General features: G+C 41.0%; 1 protein-coding gene across 6 annotated transcripts in view; it reads left to right on the forward strand.

Annotated features, from left to right (window-relative positions):
* The first annotated feature begins 771 nt into the window (after window positions 1–771).
* grb10b (growth factor receptor-bound protein 10b) overlaps window positions 772–17,777 on the forward strand; it is a 65,335-nt gene continuing 48,329 nt past the window's right edge. For 3 of the 6 annotated variants that reach the window (XM_061051022.1, XM_061051026.1, XM_061051028.1), the window contains exons 1-2: window positions 772–1,044; window positions 14,658–14,784. In XM_061051022.1, the coding sequence (XP_060907005.1) occupies window positions 14,734–14,784 (51 nt within the window). In that variant the 5' untranslated portion in view covers window positions 772–1,044; window positions 14,658–14,733. Of the gene's footprint in view, window positions 1,045–14,654; window positions 14,785–17,777 lie in introns of all 6 variants that reach the window. The other 3 variants (XM_061051023.1, XM_061051025.1, XM_061051027.1) reach the window with 3 other exon arrangements.

Genomic DNA, 17,777 nt, shown 5'->3' on the forward strand with positions numbered 1-17,777 from the left:
AGTCCATGTCTTAAAGATTGATAAAGGAAGGTGGTTGTAGTGGCGATATCTTATAGTCTATAAATAACAAACATTCCAAACAAATTATAAACTTAACGCAGACTCATAATAAAGCCACTGAGGCACCTAGAGGGTGAATCTTACACAAAATATTACATAAATATTATATAAGTCCATTGTCCAGATGATGACTGAAGGTTTTAGGGTGGTTTATTTTATCCAGAGACATCAAGCAGGCAACAAACAACCTGGTAAAAAAAACAAAAAAAACATTAACCCATTAGGTGCCTACCTGAGTCTCACCTGGCTACCTTTTAGACACACCCATGTACAGACTCCACCCTTATGCCCCAAGTAGCAAAATAAACGAATGGAATTAACTCATGAATGTAAACAATAATAATGAAAATACCCCGAACATAATCTAATATTCAAATGTATCCCCAAAATAAGAATATAGACTTATAGTATAATAGTGGTAAACTAAAGTCATGCCAAACAGAAAAAAAGCAGAGAGAAATGATTGGCGGTATAGCATCTTCCTGTCTGTCTTAAAACCTTTTTGTTGAATTAGCTTTTCAAAAAGACTCAACAGTCATTTCTTGACAGCACGTTGAGACAGCCCCTCAAAAAAACAAGCGGAACCCTCTGAACACACCCTTGTTCCCATAAGACATGAACGCCGCATTAATCACCCCGAACTTGTGGGCGTGGTCACTTCTTAAGGGGAGGAGTTGTTTGCAATGCGCGTGTGTTTGTGTGTGCGTGTGTGTGCGTGTATGTGTGTGTATGTGTGTGTATGTGTGTGTGTGTACTCCCCGGCCCGCATGAGAGGAGCTGCCTGCAGTCTTTGCAGCCACTGTTTTCGTCTCCTCCTCTCCTCCTCTCCTCCTATACTCCTCGCCTCTGTGTGTATCTGTCCAGTCCGGGAATGTTGACCACCGTGGCCTGATCCTCCTCCTTCTTCATCTCCTGACTGCCACTCTGCGTGGAATTGTCTCTGACTTGTCGGAGTCTTCCTCAACTCCTCTGGCTCTAAGGTGAGTAGCACGTTGCCGTATATAGACGCTGTTGTCGCGCTTGTTTCCACGGGGAGTGGGGCAGGGAGCGCGTGTAATAAAAGTTTAATGTGTGTGTCTTTTTCCTTTTGAGGAACACTATTTTGATCCCAACAGCCTGCCTTGTTTACAATTGCGTAACAGCAGTCTACAGTGGCCGATAGCCTATTTTCTATCCGCGCTCCCCCGCATGACCCCCCCCCCCCCCCAACTTAATTCTGTGAGAGTTTCGCCAGTCTCGCCTTATCGCCTTATCCCTCTGGCAGCATTTGCTTTGGGGGTGGGGAGGGGGGACAGAAAAAGAGGCGTTTTCCCAGGGTTACTCATGGCAGTGGTTCCCAAAGTGTGGTCCGGGGACCCTCCCAGGGGTCGTTGGGTGGGTTCCAGGCGGTCCCAAGTATAGCCTAAAGTGCGGAGTTGAATCAGCTTTGGTGCCGCTGCAGATTAACTCTGGGAAAGGAATACGTTTTTAATCACAGAGCCACTGTTTAAGTGTCAACAGAGCACTTGCTAAGCTGTACTGGAGTTTAGAATCAATGAAAAAGCAAAAAGTGCTCCCACTGGGAGTGTGATTAGTCTTATAATGTGTTTTTTTTCCCCAGATGTGAGATTCTTAAGCAATCCCTGACCTATTCACTAATTCATCCTTTACTAAATAAAGATATGACTAGAAAACTGTAAGTGCATAATGTTACTCCTCTGTTATGTAAATGGATTTTTGTTCTTTCATAGTTTACATCATCCTTTTGGTAATAGTTTTTCCCTATTTAAAAAAATCCTCAAAAGACTGTGCTTAATGATGCTAACGCTAACAGAAAATGATAAGTAATGGAGAGAAGGAGAAGGCCTGATCATTATTTGATCTAAATAAATGTGCTACGTCTTGACAAAACAGCTCTTCAAAGATAGCCTAATCTGCACTGTCATTTGGGCACTCCTCCAAATCAATTTCTTTATTGGCTGCATGTGGTCTCTGCAGAAAGTTGCATAACCAGCCAAATTTATGATTCTGGGAACTATCGACGTCTGCCTGTGTTTTGAATACAGATGGGGGCTCTCACTGGGAATTTGTGGACTCAGACTGGAAGGAGAAACTCAGGGAATTATGCACATGACGAGATTTTGGAGGTGCTGCATACCAAATCTGATCTGTCAGTGCACATTTTCAAGATAGATCATTAGATTTAACGGGTCATCTGCTGCAGTTATGGATTCAAGGCTCATCAGTATGATGAAAAGGATGATAATTCCATTAACTATATATTATTGTTTTGAAGTGAAAACTTGCATGCATTCAAATAAAGTAATGATAAACACTTTATTTTAGTTTTTTTGTGTGTAAGTTGACGTAGATTTAACTTATTGTATCACGTGGCTGTGTTACTTTATCTTATATCGATTGCGTGCCCCAAAACGGACCAAATCAAAAGAAAATCAGATTTTTGATATCCGCACATATTGTCATACGTTGTTCTCAAACTATTATTATTATATTGTAATGTGTTAAAGATTTGATTTACACCCGCAAATGTTCATAGATTGGAACATCATGGGGTACTGGTGGCCTAGTGGTTTGCTTGCACACCCAATTTAAAAAGGCTACATTCCTTAAAGCGGGCAAACCCGGTTCAAATCTAACCTGTGGCTGCTTTTGCTGCAAATCACTCCCCACTCTCTTGCCCCCTGATTTTACGACTCTATCGACTGTCCTGTCTCTCAAATAATGGCTTAAATGCCCAAGAATAAATCTAGACAATACAGATAGGACCATCATGATAAAATAAATATTTAATAATCTGGTGGTTTGGGTGCGAGTTTGTGATTATCTTCATTGTATGTCCTAAGTTTAACCTTGACATAACTTGCAGAATGAAGTCATGCACAGCAGTCAGCAACCCTCTCTGGAGTCTCTAAAGTGAAACACACAACCTGGCCCACCACTGATATTCCACTCAACTTGGCAGCCTCCACTCCTCTGCATCTTAACCTCTAAAGTGTGGTTGAAAATGGAGTGGTGTGATCATGTGACTGCTGCTATATACAGTCTTAAAACATGCTATAGCTGTGTCTGTTCAACCATGGCATTTTTTTGACACGCTCCTATTCATAACCAAAAGAGGATTTCTCCTCTCCCTCGCCCCTGCCCATTATTTCCTTTTTTCTTTCATTTAATTATGTTGTGGTCACATCTCTGTGCACATGGCAACCGCTCTAACTGTGGTTTCTTTAACACTCCCCCCCCCCACACACACAGCAGCAGTCCTGCTATTTCAAGTCCATGCTCAGTAAGCACAGGCATGACAGGGCATGAACTCTGTAAGACTCCAGTCTGCCAAGAGGCTGGCTGCTGACTGCACATATTGTAGATAATTATATGTACAATAAGCTATACGCATCTTACACAAGGATTCTGACTTTGTGTTTTCTGCCTTGTGAGAACCTCATAATAATCTTAAATGCATTTGGTTCTGCTCCTTTATACGCCAACATGTTTTGATTGAAATGCTTCTTTCATGCTGCAATTTGTTGTATAACCAAAACTTGAGTGTTGTAAACCATGGCGACTTCTTGATGTACAAATACACTTAAGAGTTTGATGCCCAGCTTGTCCCTGCTTTAAGAGGTATCGATTCAGCTGCCACCCAAAAGTAAAAGTGGCAGAGATATCCTTTTAGCTGGTATTGGTGGTATAAGAGCTTGTAGTCGTGCTCTAGGCAGCATTCCTTTGGGTCTTGCGTCAGCCATCAGTCATTCAGCACTGGTTAGTCTAGGCTTATACACTGTTAAAACCCCCTCCCTGATGTCATGACACCATTAACCCAAGCCTGCTGGGGGAGCGCCTCACAGTTCATGTCAATCGACTGAAGCTGCCTGTATGTAAAAGCAGAGCGACTTCAGAAACTGGACAGAAAGGCTCAGCTGGGCTTTAAGTGGTCTGAAAGGAAATGGGACTGTTATTTGTTTAATGGCTTTAATGGGATAACTTTGTATTCTGCTAAATTATCAGGAATAATTGGCTTTATGGTTTATCTTCTGGTAAGATGTTCGACATCTGATGCACTGCCCTCATACTTTAATTGCAACACTTTAATTTCTGTAGTTTATTTAAGGGCTCGACTGATATGGGACTTTTGGGGTAGATATCGACATCTTTAGTAGGAAGAGAAAAAATCAGATACCGATAAGTTGGCTGATATCTTTTCTTGATCTGTGTTCGATGGGTAGAGATAGATAGATAGATAGATAGATATAAACATTTATTGCATTTATCCCTTCAATGCAGTTATCAAAGAGTGGAAAGAGATATACAGTGTATCAAAGACAGGATGGTCACTCAACTGTAAAGTAACTGTGCATGTTTGTGCATTATTGCTTGACACTCTGGAGAGTGTTAATGCTTGGAATCCATATAGTAACCACACTGTGCTGGTGAACGAGAACTGCTAGTTTAATACAACGAAACTCAATGAAATTATTTTTGACTGGTGAATGAATCTAGTGATATCGGCACATATATCTGCGATAAAAATTAGCCGATACAGATAGCCACTTGATACGCTAATATGGTTTGAAATTATAATCGGCCAGCCTCTAGTTTAGTTGTTTTGTTTTTTTGAGTGTGTTTTTTTAATTGTTTTTCTTTAACCACAACTTAAGACAAATGGGACCACTTATTGCTGACAAATATAGCCCAATTTATGTTTGAGTATCTGCTATCTTAACTTTACCTTCTGAGTTATGATGATTCGCTTAATGAGGAGGAGTCATTTGTAAGAACCCAAACACCTGCCAGAGAAAATAAAACCTTGCGGTATTATTCCTCCCTCTCTTCCCCCGCACTGTAAATATGGACCTGTACACACCTGACTTTCACCGCTTTCCACTTGTGACCTAAGGTGATGCAATGCTTGCTTACCTAACCACCAAAGTATACAGTGGATTGGGTTTCTCACTGTCTGGTGTTGGTCCAAATGTGGCTGAAACCCAAGCCTGCGTGAGAGGCAAGAATGTTGCCTTTATTCAGAAGGTAACCGAACACTTGAGGGACTGTATGCTGGGGTCAGTGCAGGTATATGGTTGTGTGGATTCAGGTAGATGTGTCAGACAAAATCTGTCATACATACACAACACAACGTTTCCCTTTGCGCTCATGTTCTCCCGCTATTATTTCTATATGTCAGTTTATCTTTGTGTCTTTGTCCATCTGTCTACCCTTTTGTCTGCGCCCTCAACCGTCTCTTTCTATAGCTAGCCTCTGTCTCCCAGTTTCACTCTGTCCTTATCTGCCTGTCTCCCTCTGTTGATCTGTGTCCTTAGCATACCAGCTGCAATCTGCGATGCACAATCAAAACAAGCCATGGCTGGTTGGCTTCGGTAGATATAACGTGCCATTTTATATTTTGTCCAGAAAAAAATTCCCAGTGCAAAATTTCAGAACAATACAAGCATTTTTTCTGTCCTTTAAATAAACTAAGTCCTAAGCCTCACTCCAATTTCCTATCTCAACCTGAGTACAGAACTTTTTAAGTGCCTGCATGTATTTTGACAGATACGGTTTGCCTTTTCTCTTCTCTTGATTTCTTGTAATAAACCCCGACTTGAAAGCAATCAGGGCTTAGAGTAGTGTACTTTGGTTCTCAGAACAAGGACTTATGTTAAGTCCTTTGTAATATGATTTTTCTCAGCCAGCCAAGTTAGTTAGCATTCCTAAGAGCAAGTAAGTAAATTAAATCCTCAAGTGGTCACACAGAACTACAGCCTGCTTCACTGGTTAAACATGTATTAAATGGTCAGCTTCACACAGTTATAGTTTTACCAGCTGATTTGTCGTATTGTGTACGTTACAGTATGGTCAGTTTGAAGAGGTTATGTGCTACCAACAGGTGTTGTTAAAGATGCTGTCTTGAGAAGGCAAATAGATCCAACGCCGGCTTCTGGGGCCACCATCGCAGCCAACTGGAGCACAAGCACAATTGCTCCCGAGCCCCCTCCATTCATCAATGCCATTGCATAAGAGCAGTTCTCCCATGCTGCCCAATGAAATCCTCATCCAATTAGGCACTGTCCATGTTTCCAAAAGGCCTTTCTCTCATAGACTGGTGCTATTCAGCCTCCCCCGGCATGACATCAGGCCCTCTCTTATAGCCCCACTTTACGCTGCTGCTCTCAAATAATGAAAGCTGCCAATTAATGACTAATCAACATGTGCAACAAGCACATCCAGCGAGGAGTGACTACCATCTAATCTGCTGATTAAAACAGAAGACAGAGATGCTCTGTTCAACTCTCTCTCTCCCCGTCTCGTGGTGTTGCATTGCTGCAGAAACAACAACCGGCCCACACACTTGTTAGTGCACACACTCCCCCACACATACACACACTTGAGTTGATAATTTTCAGATTTAATTTTAGAGTTTCTTGAAATATTTAAAGTTTGTATCTACAGTCCAATGCAGTTTGATATGTTATAATAATACAAGTGTATTTAGCAATGTTTAAGTAAAATTAGGATCTTATTTGGTCACATTTTTGTTTTCTAATTGGCTTGACAAATTCTGTTAAAGTTCAAAATAATTTCTCAGTTGCAGGTTTTAGAATAAACTATTTTTTTTTCCAGCTATATAGTGACTAAAGTCATAAAGGCTGTTGGGAATCAGAGGGTAATTGAAATACAGGAGAGCTGGGAACAAGCTTTCCACCCACTCCACTCCCCGTCTTACACACAGGACATTTCTATAGGTTGCCTCGCCATCGGAAGTTTTGATAACTCTCAGCGTCCGGCTAAATATCACCACTTGCGGTGTCTGGCTAGTTCAAACATACATTAAAATAATTGACCTCCCCTCTCTAGGGGTTGGTTTACGGTCAGTACATTCACTTCAATAGGCTCTCCATAAGTCCCCAGACACAGAGTTGGACCTGTGCCATTTCTTGAATTAAGACACTGTTTATGTTCTGGATCGGAGCGGGGAAGGATGAGGGTAGGCGTCGGATAGGGGGGCTGAGTCTGCTAGAAAAGCCTGAGGAGAGGGGGAAGGTAGCTGGTTTGATACAGTACAGCATGGGTGAATAATGGGAGTCAGGGGGTGGCAGCCTCATGGTAGATTTGCAGGCATTGTGCTTGGTGTGACACAAATTTGTAAAGACGCAGTTGAGGCCACCATAACATGATCCATCGGTTTGTTAAACTCACATTTTGAAGCCTGAAATTTGATCAAACTTTTTTTTAATCTAGAACCAGAAGTATATGGATGAGAGGACTGAAAAACACTTCTATGTCTCTATCTTTTTAGATTTCTTTGCCCACATTGGGACCACGAAAATCAAGCTGTAAAAAGAGCACTGACCAAATACGATTTTTACACCAAGTAAACCTGAGTTGATTATTTACTTTTCTTTAAGTTCTCTTTTGGTCTCATCCTACGCTTGTTAAAAAAGCATTTATCTCTTTTGCTGCTGAATGTGTTTCATTCACCAACTTGTTGCTAATGTTTTTGTGTTAGGCGCCAATTGCTGCAGGGAGCAGGCTGAAGTGATGAGAAGGCTGCTTCTTTAAATTTTCCCTTTTTGGTAATGTTCAGTGGTCACTCACTCTGCACAAGAGATATAAATGTTCAAGGTACAAGTCTGCTACAATTCTTTATTCTAAACAAGTCCTCCTGAGTACCAGTCTGTTGGGAAACCCACAGGTTAGCTAGCTGACTCTGCTTCAAAAGGTTAGCTAGCTGACTCTGCTTCAAAAGAATTAGCTGATGGTACACATACTTTTTTCTGTTCTGTTTGACCTTGCTCTCTTTAATGCTACCCTGTCATCAAAATATGGTCACTCTTGGCTCAAAAAACAACATAAGGATGGTCAAAATGCCAAACTTGATAATTCAAAGTGTCAATCAATAAAGATTGGATGATGTCACATTAGCTTTCTCCAGTATTTATACAGTCTAAGGTCATCCCATGTAATACTTATTTGACCCACTGTTGAAACTGATTGATTTCAGCAGCATGAATATATTAATGTTGTTAGAGCACCGCAGGTGGAACTTTCTCTGTATATGACACGGCTATCCTGTATCATCCTTCACAACCCATTTCACCTCAGATTGGTTTGTTGAGAATTAAGGGTGAGGGTTGGAAGCTGCTTTCATCACTTTTTTGTTCTCAGTATCTCAACTATATTGCATAGGTAGACTATTTTTTTATAGCACACAAGTGTTTGTCTGGGAGGGGGATCAGGGAGTTTTCAGAACCCCTGCTGGGTTATGCATGTATCTATGGAGTGGGTAGTAATGGTTTGACATACTGCAGGAGTGGTTGTGTGTGAGATGGACACAACAGTCTTGTGTAGACCTCTCTGACATGGCGTAGCTGATGAAACACTTTGCTGCCTGACGTTATGCGACCCCTAGAGGCATAAAAAAAAGTCCCTCTTTGACCCTATGAAACCTAAGTAGAAAGCTTACCAATGTTTGAGTTATGCATGCACTCTAATACTTACACATTATCACATATTCTGCCATATGTTTCTCACTTTCTCTGCTTACCATCCACCCTCTCCCTGGCCAGCCTACAAATCAATGTGTGTCAGCCAGCTCAGGAGGTTGGCGTTCGCTATATTGCACATGTTTTTTTTTTTGCACCAAGTAGCCTATATGGAAAGAATGTGCTCTCTACATTCCAAAGATGACTGAGCGGAGCTGAACAGCCCCATGTTAAGCTGTGTCCAGTCCAATCAGCTAAAGTCAAGTTGACTGAGATGAACACATTTTACAATTAAACACACAGGGGAACTAGTTGACACAGCTGCACAGCTGAACAGCACAGATGCTGTGATAGAGCAATTCCGGGTTTTGGTTATGAGTGATGTAGTCAAAATATGTTCCACATATTCCAACAATAAAGACCAAAGAACGTGTTCTGGGTTTTGTCTTATACTTACCATTTGTCTGATTAAGTTAAAAAAGAAAATGTTTGACCCGACAACAAATGTCTCAACTCTCTTGACTTGTTCTATTTTTGCCCGGCTACAGACTTGTGGTACCGGTATCCAAATCAGTAACATATTATTAGAAGGTTTCTGTTACTGCCAATCTTACCCAGCATGCATTGGTACAGTAATTTAGCTTGCTGTGTTTTTGAGGCCGTCTTGGGTTTCAACTAGACACCTATGATCCAATTATTTATACAAAACTGGTAATCCATCAATTTAACATGAGGAGAAATACTGCCAAAAGAGAATAGCTATCATGAACTTACACATAATCCTTTAATAGGCTATAGTTTGAGTTCATTCGTGTTGGAGGACATTTTAATGAGAACATTTTCCATACCCTTTCATAGCTGTGCTTTCTTGAACTTTTGAGATTTCTTTTGCATCAGACTGAAAGGTATTCTGCCTTCCCTGACTTGCAGCATAGGTATGCTCGCGATTCGTCGACTAAACAATTTAACGGTGCCCCCCTCACTACTTGACATCAGATACACTAGTCAGCCAAACTTATTGTTGGTATTTATTTTGATGTAGTGTTAAATGTTGTGTTCACACTGTACTGTAAAGCAGAACACTTCCACGTGACTGGACTGTACTCCAGCACAGTGGATGGATGGTGTCTTGAAAAGCATTGCGGTCTGGCTGTATTTTGGACTAGAAAATGGAGATAAAGTTTTCTGTAGGCTGTGAAAAATTAATCTGGCATATAACCCACACAATGCTTATGTTAGCCACACAAACCAATTTTACACATCACAGACTAATGAACAAAATGCTCTTCCATATAGCTATTAAGTAGGCTAGGCACAATATAGTTATGGACAGTCTTTATCCATGTTTCCTGAGTGTTTTATTACCTTTCCTCTGTACTAGTCGACTAGTCTACATTCAAATTCCCTTTTAATGGACAGAGATATTAGTCACCAGACACATCACTACTGCAGACTACACAAGGTCATGCCTAAGTTACTTTCTGAATATCTCTCTAAAAATAACCCATCTATTTAAAATATTTTTCCTAATTAGGAAGGGACAGAAATACATGAAAATCATTAACATCTTGTCAAAATTTGAAGAGGCTGGCAGGCACATTAACACCAGTACAGACAGCAAACAGGTAAAAAGAAAAAGACAGACAGGCAGAAATACAAACCAAACTAACAGGCAGGATGACAGTTTAGACTGACACACCATAGCAACAGGTTGAATCAAAGACTGTCCCTATGCTACTTTATTTCAGCTTTGGTCCACACACAGTTAGCGGGGCTAAAAGTGAGATATTTCTGTTGAACCCTCTAGGTATTTTTATTGGACTTCTTTGATTTCGAGGGTTATGGAAAGGAAATAACTTGATAACTTGTTATTTAAAATAGGAGGAAGTTATGGCCTTTATTAGTATTGGCTGGATTTAAAACTATAAGTGGGATTTAATATACATGATTCCAAATGTATATTTTTACATTGCAAAGACATTTGCATAAAGTTGGTTTTGCTGTGGAGTCTCATATCCGTCCGAGCACTTTAAAGTCCTTTTCACATCCATGTTTGGAGTGGTGAGCTGGCCAGCCTCTGATCCACCAGCACGCGAAACAGGCAAACTGTTTGTTTCTACTGTTTCAATTAGGCTTTGCTTTAAATAGCTCAGGTTTCTGGTGATCCCAGGCCTCGCCTTTGGCTTCCTTGCAGGACTTATCACCCTGAGATGTTAAAGCGGGACCCTGGAGATGTAAGCAAATATCAGCACATTAACCTCTAGACTGACTAAGCATGCTGTCCCAGCAGTACGTGCTGAAGATCAGCTACACCTCAAAACTTGATGCAGAATTTGTTGATTGTAGTGGATGAGCTCTTGAGGAGGGTTTTATTATTCTGTAACGACTGATCATAATAATGACTCTTTGTTTATATGTTGTAACATCCAGCAGAGCATGTAGCACTTAGAGGTCAAATAGTTTCTTTAGAGTTACACCACAGTGTTGACCTTTAACCTTTACATATACTCTCTATTGGATCTGACAGGTTCATAAGTGCACTCAGACAAAGTCAAATGAAACTGACATTTAAGGTCGTACAGGCCCTGTGGTACTGTTTTATGGCTTATTGGGTCAAATCCAACACGGTATTGCATTGTGTTCTCTACTTCATTAGGTACAAATCACATTCAACTTACATTGCTGCAAAGTGTTTGCTAAAGGAGTAACATTTTAGATTGGCAGCAGGACCCTCCATGAAACTAAAATGACATTAAAAGTCCATCACTATAGATATTAAGGCCCTAATTTGTTTAGGGTGTAGCTTGCTTGGGCACGGTACGGATTGCCTAGTGTGAGTGCGCCCTAAATATTCCCTTTCACCGTCAGGTACATGTTGCTGAAACTTCCCAACAGAACATCTCAGTAAAGAATCATTGGTGCTTGAGCTGGACAGATTTATGATTCACGATGGGCCTTATTATGGCACTTACATTTGAAGTCTCCCTCGTGCAACTTTGAACAAAAAATCCCTTTAATTAATCCAGATGCTGTCACCTCACCGCTGGGTACAGCCCGCCGTAACCTAAAGTTCCCCTTTCTAGTGCAGCAGCAGCGGGCTGGTAATTGCACTGTCAAGGTCAGACATGGTTAGCTTTCAGTACGCTGTTCAAGTAGAAGGAATCAAATCAAAGGGCTCTGAGGGTATAATCCCTGCACTGGAATGGCTTTGATTGTGTCATGGAGCAATTAAGCAAAGGTGTGTGTGTGTTTGGACAATAAAGCAGTCACTGAGAGTCACTGTGGCACATATGAGCACTTTGAAACCTCAGTTGCGAGGTATTTTAATGCTACATGGAACGCGTGAGCTTTTTCCCATGTTTTATCACGCACAGATGAAACAGAATTTACACCCAGGATGTTGACAGGCCAAACGTTTACCTTGTTCATGTTTAATGGTTAATATTTAATCCATATACTATAAAGGCAATAGTTCTCAGCCCAGTGGCACACAACCTGATTTAGCTTTTCATGCTGTAAGTAATAATAATTTTGCCTCTGTTGCACAACCTGCTGACTCCTGAAACATAATAAACATACAGTTCAGCTGCAGCCAGTCAGTGAGTGTGTGGCGGCCGCCTAATGAGGGGCCGCTCCGGAGTTTAGGCTGATGTTAATTTGTTTTGTTTTTGTTGTAAACTGTGTGTCTGTAAATAATGTGTAAATGACGAGCTGTCCTTGCATGCCAGCAGTCCCGGCCACACACACAGAAACACACACACATATGCACACACATTCATAACAAGCAGGCCTCTTCATGGGCCCAAGTGATCATGGTGCCAAGCTCTTTGTGTAGAATGCATTCATAGTTTGCTCATTATAAGCAAGCCCATTTTGGAGGAATTAAAAAAAAAACTGATTTCATTTTTGGAATTTGGAAAGAGGAAAGCTCAGAAAAATCATAGGGGGGGGGGGGGTACCCCGGATCGATTCTACATGTTAGTATAAGAAGTATTCCCAGTTTAAATGAAAGAGTGGGAAAACACATACTGGAGAGAAGTGAAGGGAATGAAGCCTTGAAGCTTCATTAGATGAACAAAGATCCCACTAGTTGCATTATATTAACGGAAACACCCTGCCCAATCATTTGAATAGAATAGAATTACTTTATTGATCCCAAACTGGGAAATTGTGGCGTTACAGCAGCAGGTTGTCCAAACACACAATATGAGTAAAAAACACAATATAATATTAAATACAAAGTAAATAAACACTTAAAATATCAAAACTAAGAATATGAATATATGCAGCCAGGATTTAACTTAGCATTACTAGTCTTAAATATTAAAATATTAAATACAACATACTTTGTGGAGGTAGTTGTAAATGTGCAAAAGCAGAGTTGTAAATGGACAGTATTAACATAGGGAGCTGTCCAGAGCTGTGCAATCAGTGATACATTTGTGGCTAATTTTCCAGAATATTTCCTGCTGTGTTCACACATCAACTCCATCGGACTTGTTGCGGAAACTTAAAGAGGGCTGACAGGAATGAAGTAAAAAAAAAAAAAAAAAAAAAAAAAAAAAAAGATGGTCGTTTCGATCACACATGCAGTTCCCCCCAAATATTATGGTCAAATTGTCAGTAGTTTTGTGCACGTGTGAAAGGAGATATAAAGCTGAGGATTGGCTCATACCATGAAAAAAGAAGCTCAAATTTGATTGAAGCATGAGCACTAAGAGCTAGCTTTAGCTAATGATGTACCCTCTGTTAGCAGCACTCTTTTGTTGTTTATTTTCTTTTACCAGAAAGTAGTTCTAAGATAGTAGTTGGTAATGACTTGTCAGCCATGTTACTGCTGTCATCCTACCAGTTTGTCATCCCACCTTAAGGTATTTCCATCCCAACATACATGGACAATCTTGTCTCCTGCATGGGAACACACTTCATATAAAATGTTCTGTCACCTTTGGTGTGAAGTAAGCTATTGAACACCAAGTTCTGTTTGCAGTTCTTTTCACTGAAGTTATCCCATTACTGTACACTGAATATTCAGTGACACAGCAAGCTACAAGAACCACACATGTATTCAGAGCCTCCCATAGACCTTGAAAACCCCTAGAAATAGAGCATTCACACACCCACGCTCTGTCACACGTGTGCAGCATATGCACACAGTACTACATACAGTACAAGTAAGCATGCAGAAACACATGTCCAGGCAGAAATGAGCGCACACACTGTATGCACACACTACAGCCCGAGCAGCAGCATGCTGAAAACCGCTAATGCAAACATGAGATAATATTAGCTGGCTATAAACTGGCAGGTCATATTTTTGAAATACCTGCAGGGGGTCATGAACTGCTGCATAAAAGAGAATCATAGTTATGAGCCGAGCCGCTTGGCCCCCAAAAATACCCCGGGGTCTAACTTAAGACCTGGAGAGGTGCCTGCAGGGTATTTTTGGGTCCGTGTTTACAGGTGTTTGTTCAGCGGCAGCAGTGCCAAGAGGTTAATAGGATACCCACTTTAAGAAGTTCAAATAGACTAAAGTCCATGTTGTTGAATGTGTGGTTATTTTGACCTAAGGATGGCCGGGGAGGGGGCTGGTAGGGTAGAAAAACACCTTTTAAAGGCTCCTGAGTTACACTTCTTTTGCAGTTATGCACCAGGCCTCAGCAGATTTTTCAGTCATTTATTAAAGACCAATAAAAGTTGTTTGCTTATGGTTGCAATGTGGTTTTATTCTCGAGTTTTGGTTCTTTGTTCAGCGGCCTGGTTGATAGCATACCCACTGTATGCACTTTACCCTGATTAATAAACAACAATGGACTTCAGGGAGCTGCAAAAAACTACTCATCATACTGTCATTGAAATAATCAAGAATAAGTGAAATGCTTCACATTTTCTTTGACCAACCAGTGTCCCCCCCTTGATGCTTTGTTGATGTTGTTTACTGTGAGTATATGTGGGTTAAGAAGTGCTCTGTGCTATATCTGTCTCCTCAGAAGCTAGACTTCATCTTCCTTTCCTTCTGTCGTCCTCTTCTCCTTCCTCTCCAGGACCTCTTCACCCTCCCCTTTTCTTCCTTTGTAGTTTTCCACTAACCTCCGTTTGTCTGCTCTTCTTTCTCAGCAGGTTCTGCTCTCTTCATCTTGTACTGAAACTGAATCCAACCAGACACATTGTCCGAGAGAGGCGAGGAACACAGAATATGGCTGTGGCTGGGTGTCCGGATTATTTCCTGCATCATCCAAATTATCAGGTAAATGTCAATTCCTTTCAGTGAGTTACAATCTATCTTTGAGCAGATTTCTATTTTGCTGAAATACTGTTTGTAATTCATAGTTTGCTTGTTATAAGCTATTAGAAAAAAAACAACATTGAATAGAAATACTGATAGAAATCTAAAGGGAAAATGGGCCCTGTTTTATATTGATTAACATTGTCAAACCTAAGTGGGCGTGGCCTACAAGAACATTAGCCTCAAATGAAACTCCTGGGAAATCGTTAGCTGGATGATATTATGAAATATGAGGTCTGTTGTGGTAAGTCAGATGCCTGGTATTATTTATACATTCAACACACTAAACTAATAATAAACCATCATAGAGGAACTCAAAGAAATGCAGAAGTTCTTCCAGGAATTCTGAGAAAAGGTGTGGGTGTGGATTCAGGTCACTGTGGTTCTTGCCAACAGTACAGCCTTTCCCTGCCCCTCTCTGTCTCTCTGTCTCTCTGTCTCTCTGTCTCTCTGTCTCTCTGTCTCTGTCTCTGTCTCTGTCTCTGTCTCTGTCTCTCTCTCTCTCTCTCTCTCTCTCGCTCGCTCTCTCTCTCTCTCTCTCTCTCTCTCTCTCTCTCTCTCTCTCTCTCTATTCAATTCAATTTAAATGAGCTTTATTGGCATGACAGATCAACAATCCATGTTGCCAAAGCAGTACAGAAAACATGTAGATCAACAAATGATAACAAATATGAATAAAAACATTAAGAATAATATGAATCATTTTTACAGTGTATTTCTAAGAAACATTCAGTGTATTTTGTCTTAGTATGTGAGAATCATAAACATATTTAACAGCTGGTACTGCACACAGACTTTTCTCTCCACATAGAGCAGCTTCTGAGGATCAGGGAGATGGAGAAAGTCAGGATATTTATTATCAATGTAATCAAAGAGAGCCTCTCTTAAATCTTTATATATGTCACAGTGGAAGTGAGATTCTGATGGCAGAGTGAACACAGCCTGGCCTCTCTGGGTAACCAGTTCTGTCTGTGACGCCTGTTTCTATGTCCAGACTGTGTCCACTCAGTCTGTACATCGTCATGGTTTTCCGTAGTTTCACATCCCTCACTGTGCTCAGGTAATCTGCCAGCTTGTACTCTCTGTTTAGGCTCAAATAGAATTCTAATTTACTTTGTGATTTGGTGCTTTCCTTCCATTATTTGATATAATTGTCTTTTTGTTTTGAGATAATTTGGTTGGGCCAGATTGTTTGGGGTGTGTCCTGAAGCGCTGGTGTTTGAGGGCGGAGCTTCAGGATCAGCTGGCAGAGGGGACTCTTATCTGGGTTCAACTCTTGGCACTGAAGGGCTTTGAACTGGTAGGAGTGGGGGTCACTGGATTGGAGGTGTTTATAGAATGTGATGTTAATGATTAAAGGGTATTGGCTGAGTTCTGCCCTGCATGCATTACTGACCGTGTGTCTGTGGACTCTCAGGATGTTTCTACACAGTTCTGCATGCAGGGCTTCCAGCCGGTGTTTTCCCCATTTGGGGAAGTCTTGGTTGGTTAATGGGCCCCATACTACCATATAAATGATTGGGTCTATTATTGAATTGAAAATGTTGAGCCAGGTCCTAATCGGAATGTCAATTAGAATTTTTCTTTTGATGGCATAAAAAGTCCTTCTTCCTCTCTCTTTCAGCTCATTCACAGCCATGCCAACATGTCCAGTGGGAGTGATGACTAAGCCTAAATATGTGTATTGTTTGGTGTGCTGGATTTCTGTGTCTTCTAATGTGAATGTGTTTCTCTGAGAGTTGGATCTGCTTTGGAAGGTCATTATTTTGGTCTTGTTCGTATTGACAGTAAGCGCCCATGTTTGGCTGAACTTGTGGAGGATGTCCAGGCTCTGCTGTAAACCCTCTGGGGAGGGAGACAGGAGAACCAGGTCATCAGCAAACATCAGACATTTGACCTCTGTGTCCTGCAGGGTCACACCAGGAGCTGTGGACTTCTGCAGTTCTTCTGTGAATGTGTTAATATATATGTTAAAGAGGGTTGGACTCATGTTGCAGCCCTGTTTCACCCCACGGTACCGCCTGAAATAACTTTTGTTTCCAATTTTAATTGCACATCTGTTATTTAAATACATGGTTTTAATTAAATCATAGGTTTTCCCCCCTATGCCACTTTCTAGTAATTGGTAAAAGAGTCCTTCATGCCAAATGGAGTCAAAGGCCTTTCTGAAGTCTACAAAACAAGAATACATTTTCTCTTTCTTTTGGTGTACATGGTGGTTAATTAGAGTGCTGAGGGTGAAGATATGATCTGATGTGCGATGGTGAGGCATGAATCCAATCTGACTTTTATGCAGGACGTTGTGTTCTTTTAAGAAGTCAACGATCCGGGAGTTTATGATGCTGCAGAGCACTTTGCCCAAACAGCTGGTGACACTTATCCCTCTCTAGTTCTGAGGGTCACTTTTGTCTCCACTTTTAAATATCGGTATAATAAGACTCCAACTCTCTGGGAAATATCGGAAATATCCCACATTCTCTCTCTCTCTCTCTCTCTCTCTCTCTCTCGGCTTCTCTTAGAAGTATGTTTGGCATTTCTGTAAGTTTTCACCTGATTTGTCACAACCTTTCATCATTGTTAACACATTGAATGAAGAAAGAGCTGCAGGGGTGACGGACTGTTAAACAGTGTTGGTCCAACACAGACACATGTTCTCCTGGCTCACACAGCCCCAGGTAACTGCTGCTCTTTTCATTTTGATGCTGTGGTCGGCCCATTCACTGGCATTCAAAGGCACGGACCAGTGCCTTTTCTTTTGCATTCATTAAGTGTCCGTCTGTAGGCCAACTGAACCAGTCCATGGTTTATGTTTTACACTGTTATGCATTTTTTAAGAATAGATGAATGGTCTATGTACTGTTACTGACCTCATTATAAAGCCAGAACTATAATCATTTGAGTATGATGATAATTAAAATCACATGTTATGAGCAGTTCAGCTCCACATTATTGAG

Source organism: Labrus mixtus, chromosome 11 (genome assembly GCF_963584025.1).
Source record: "Labrus mixtus chromosome 11, fLabMix1.1, whole genome shotgun sequence".
NCBI lineage: Eukaryota > Metazoa > Chordata > Actinopteri > Labriformes > Labridae > Labrus > Labrus mixtus.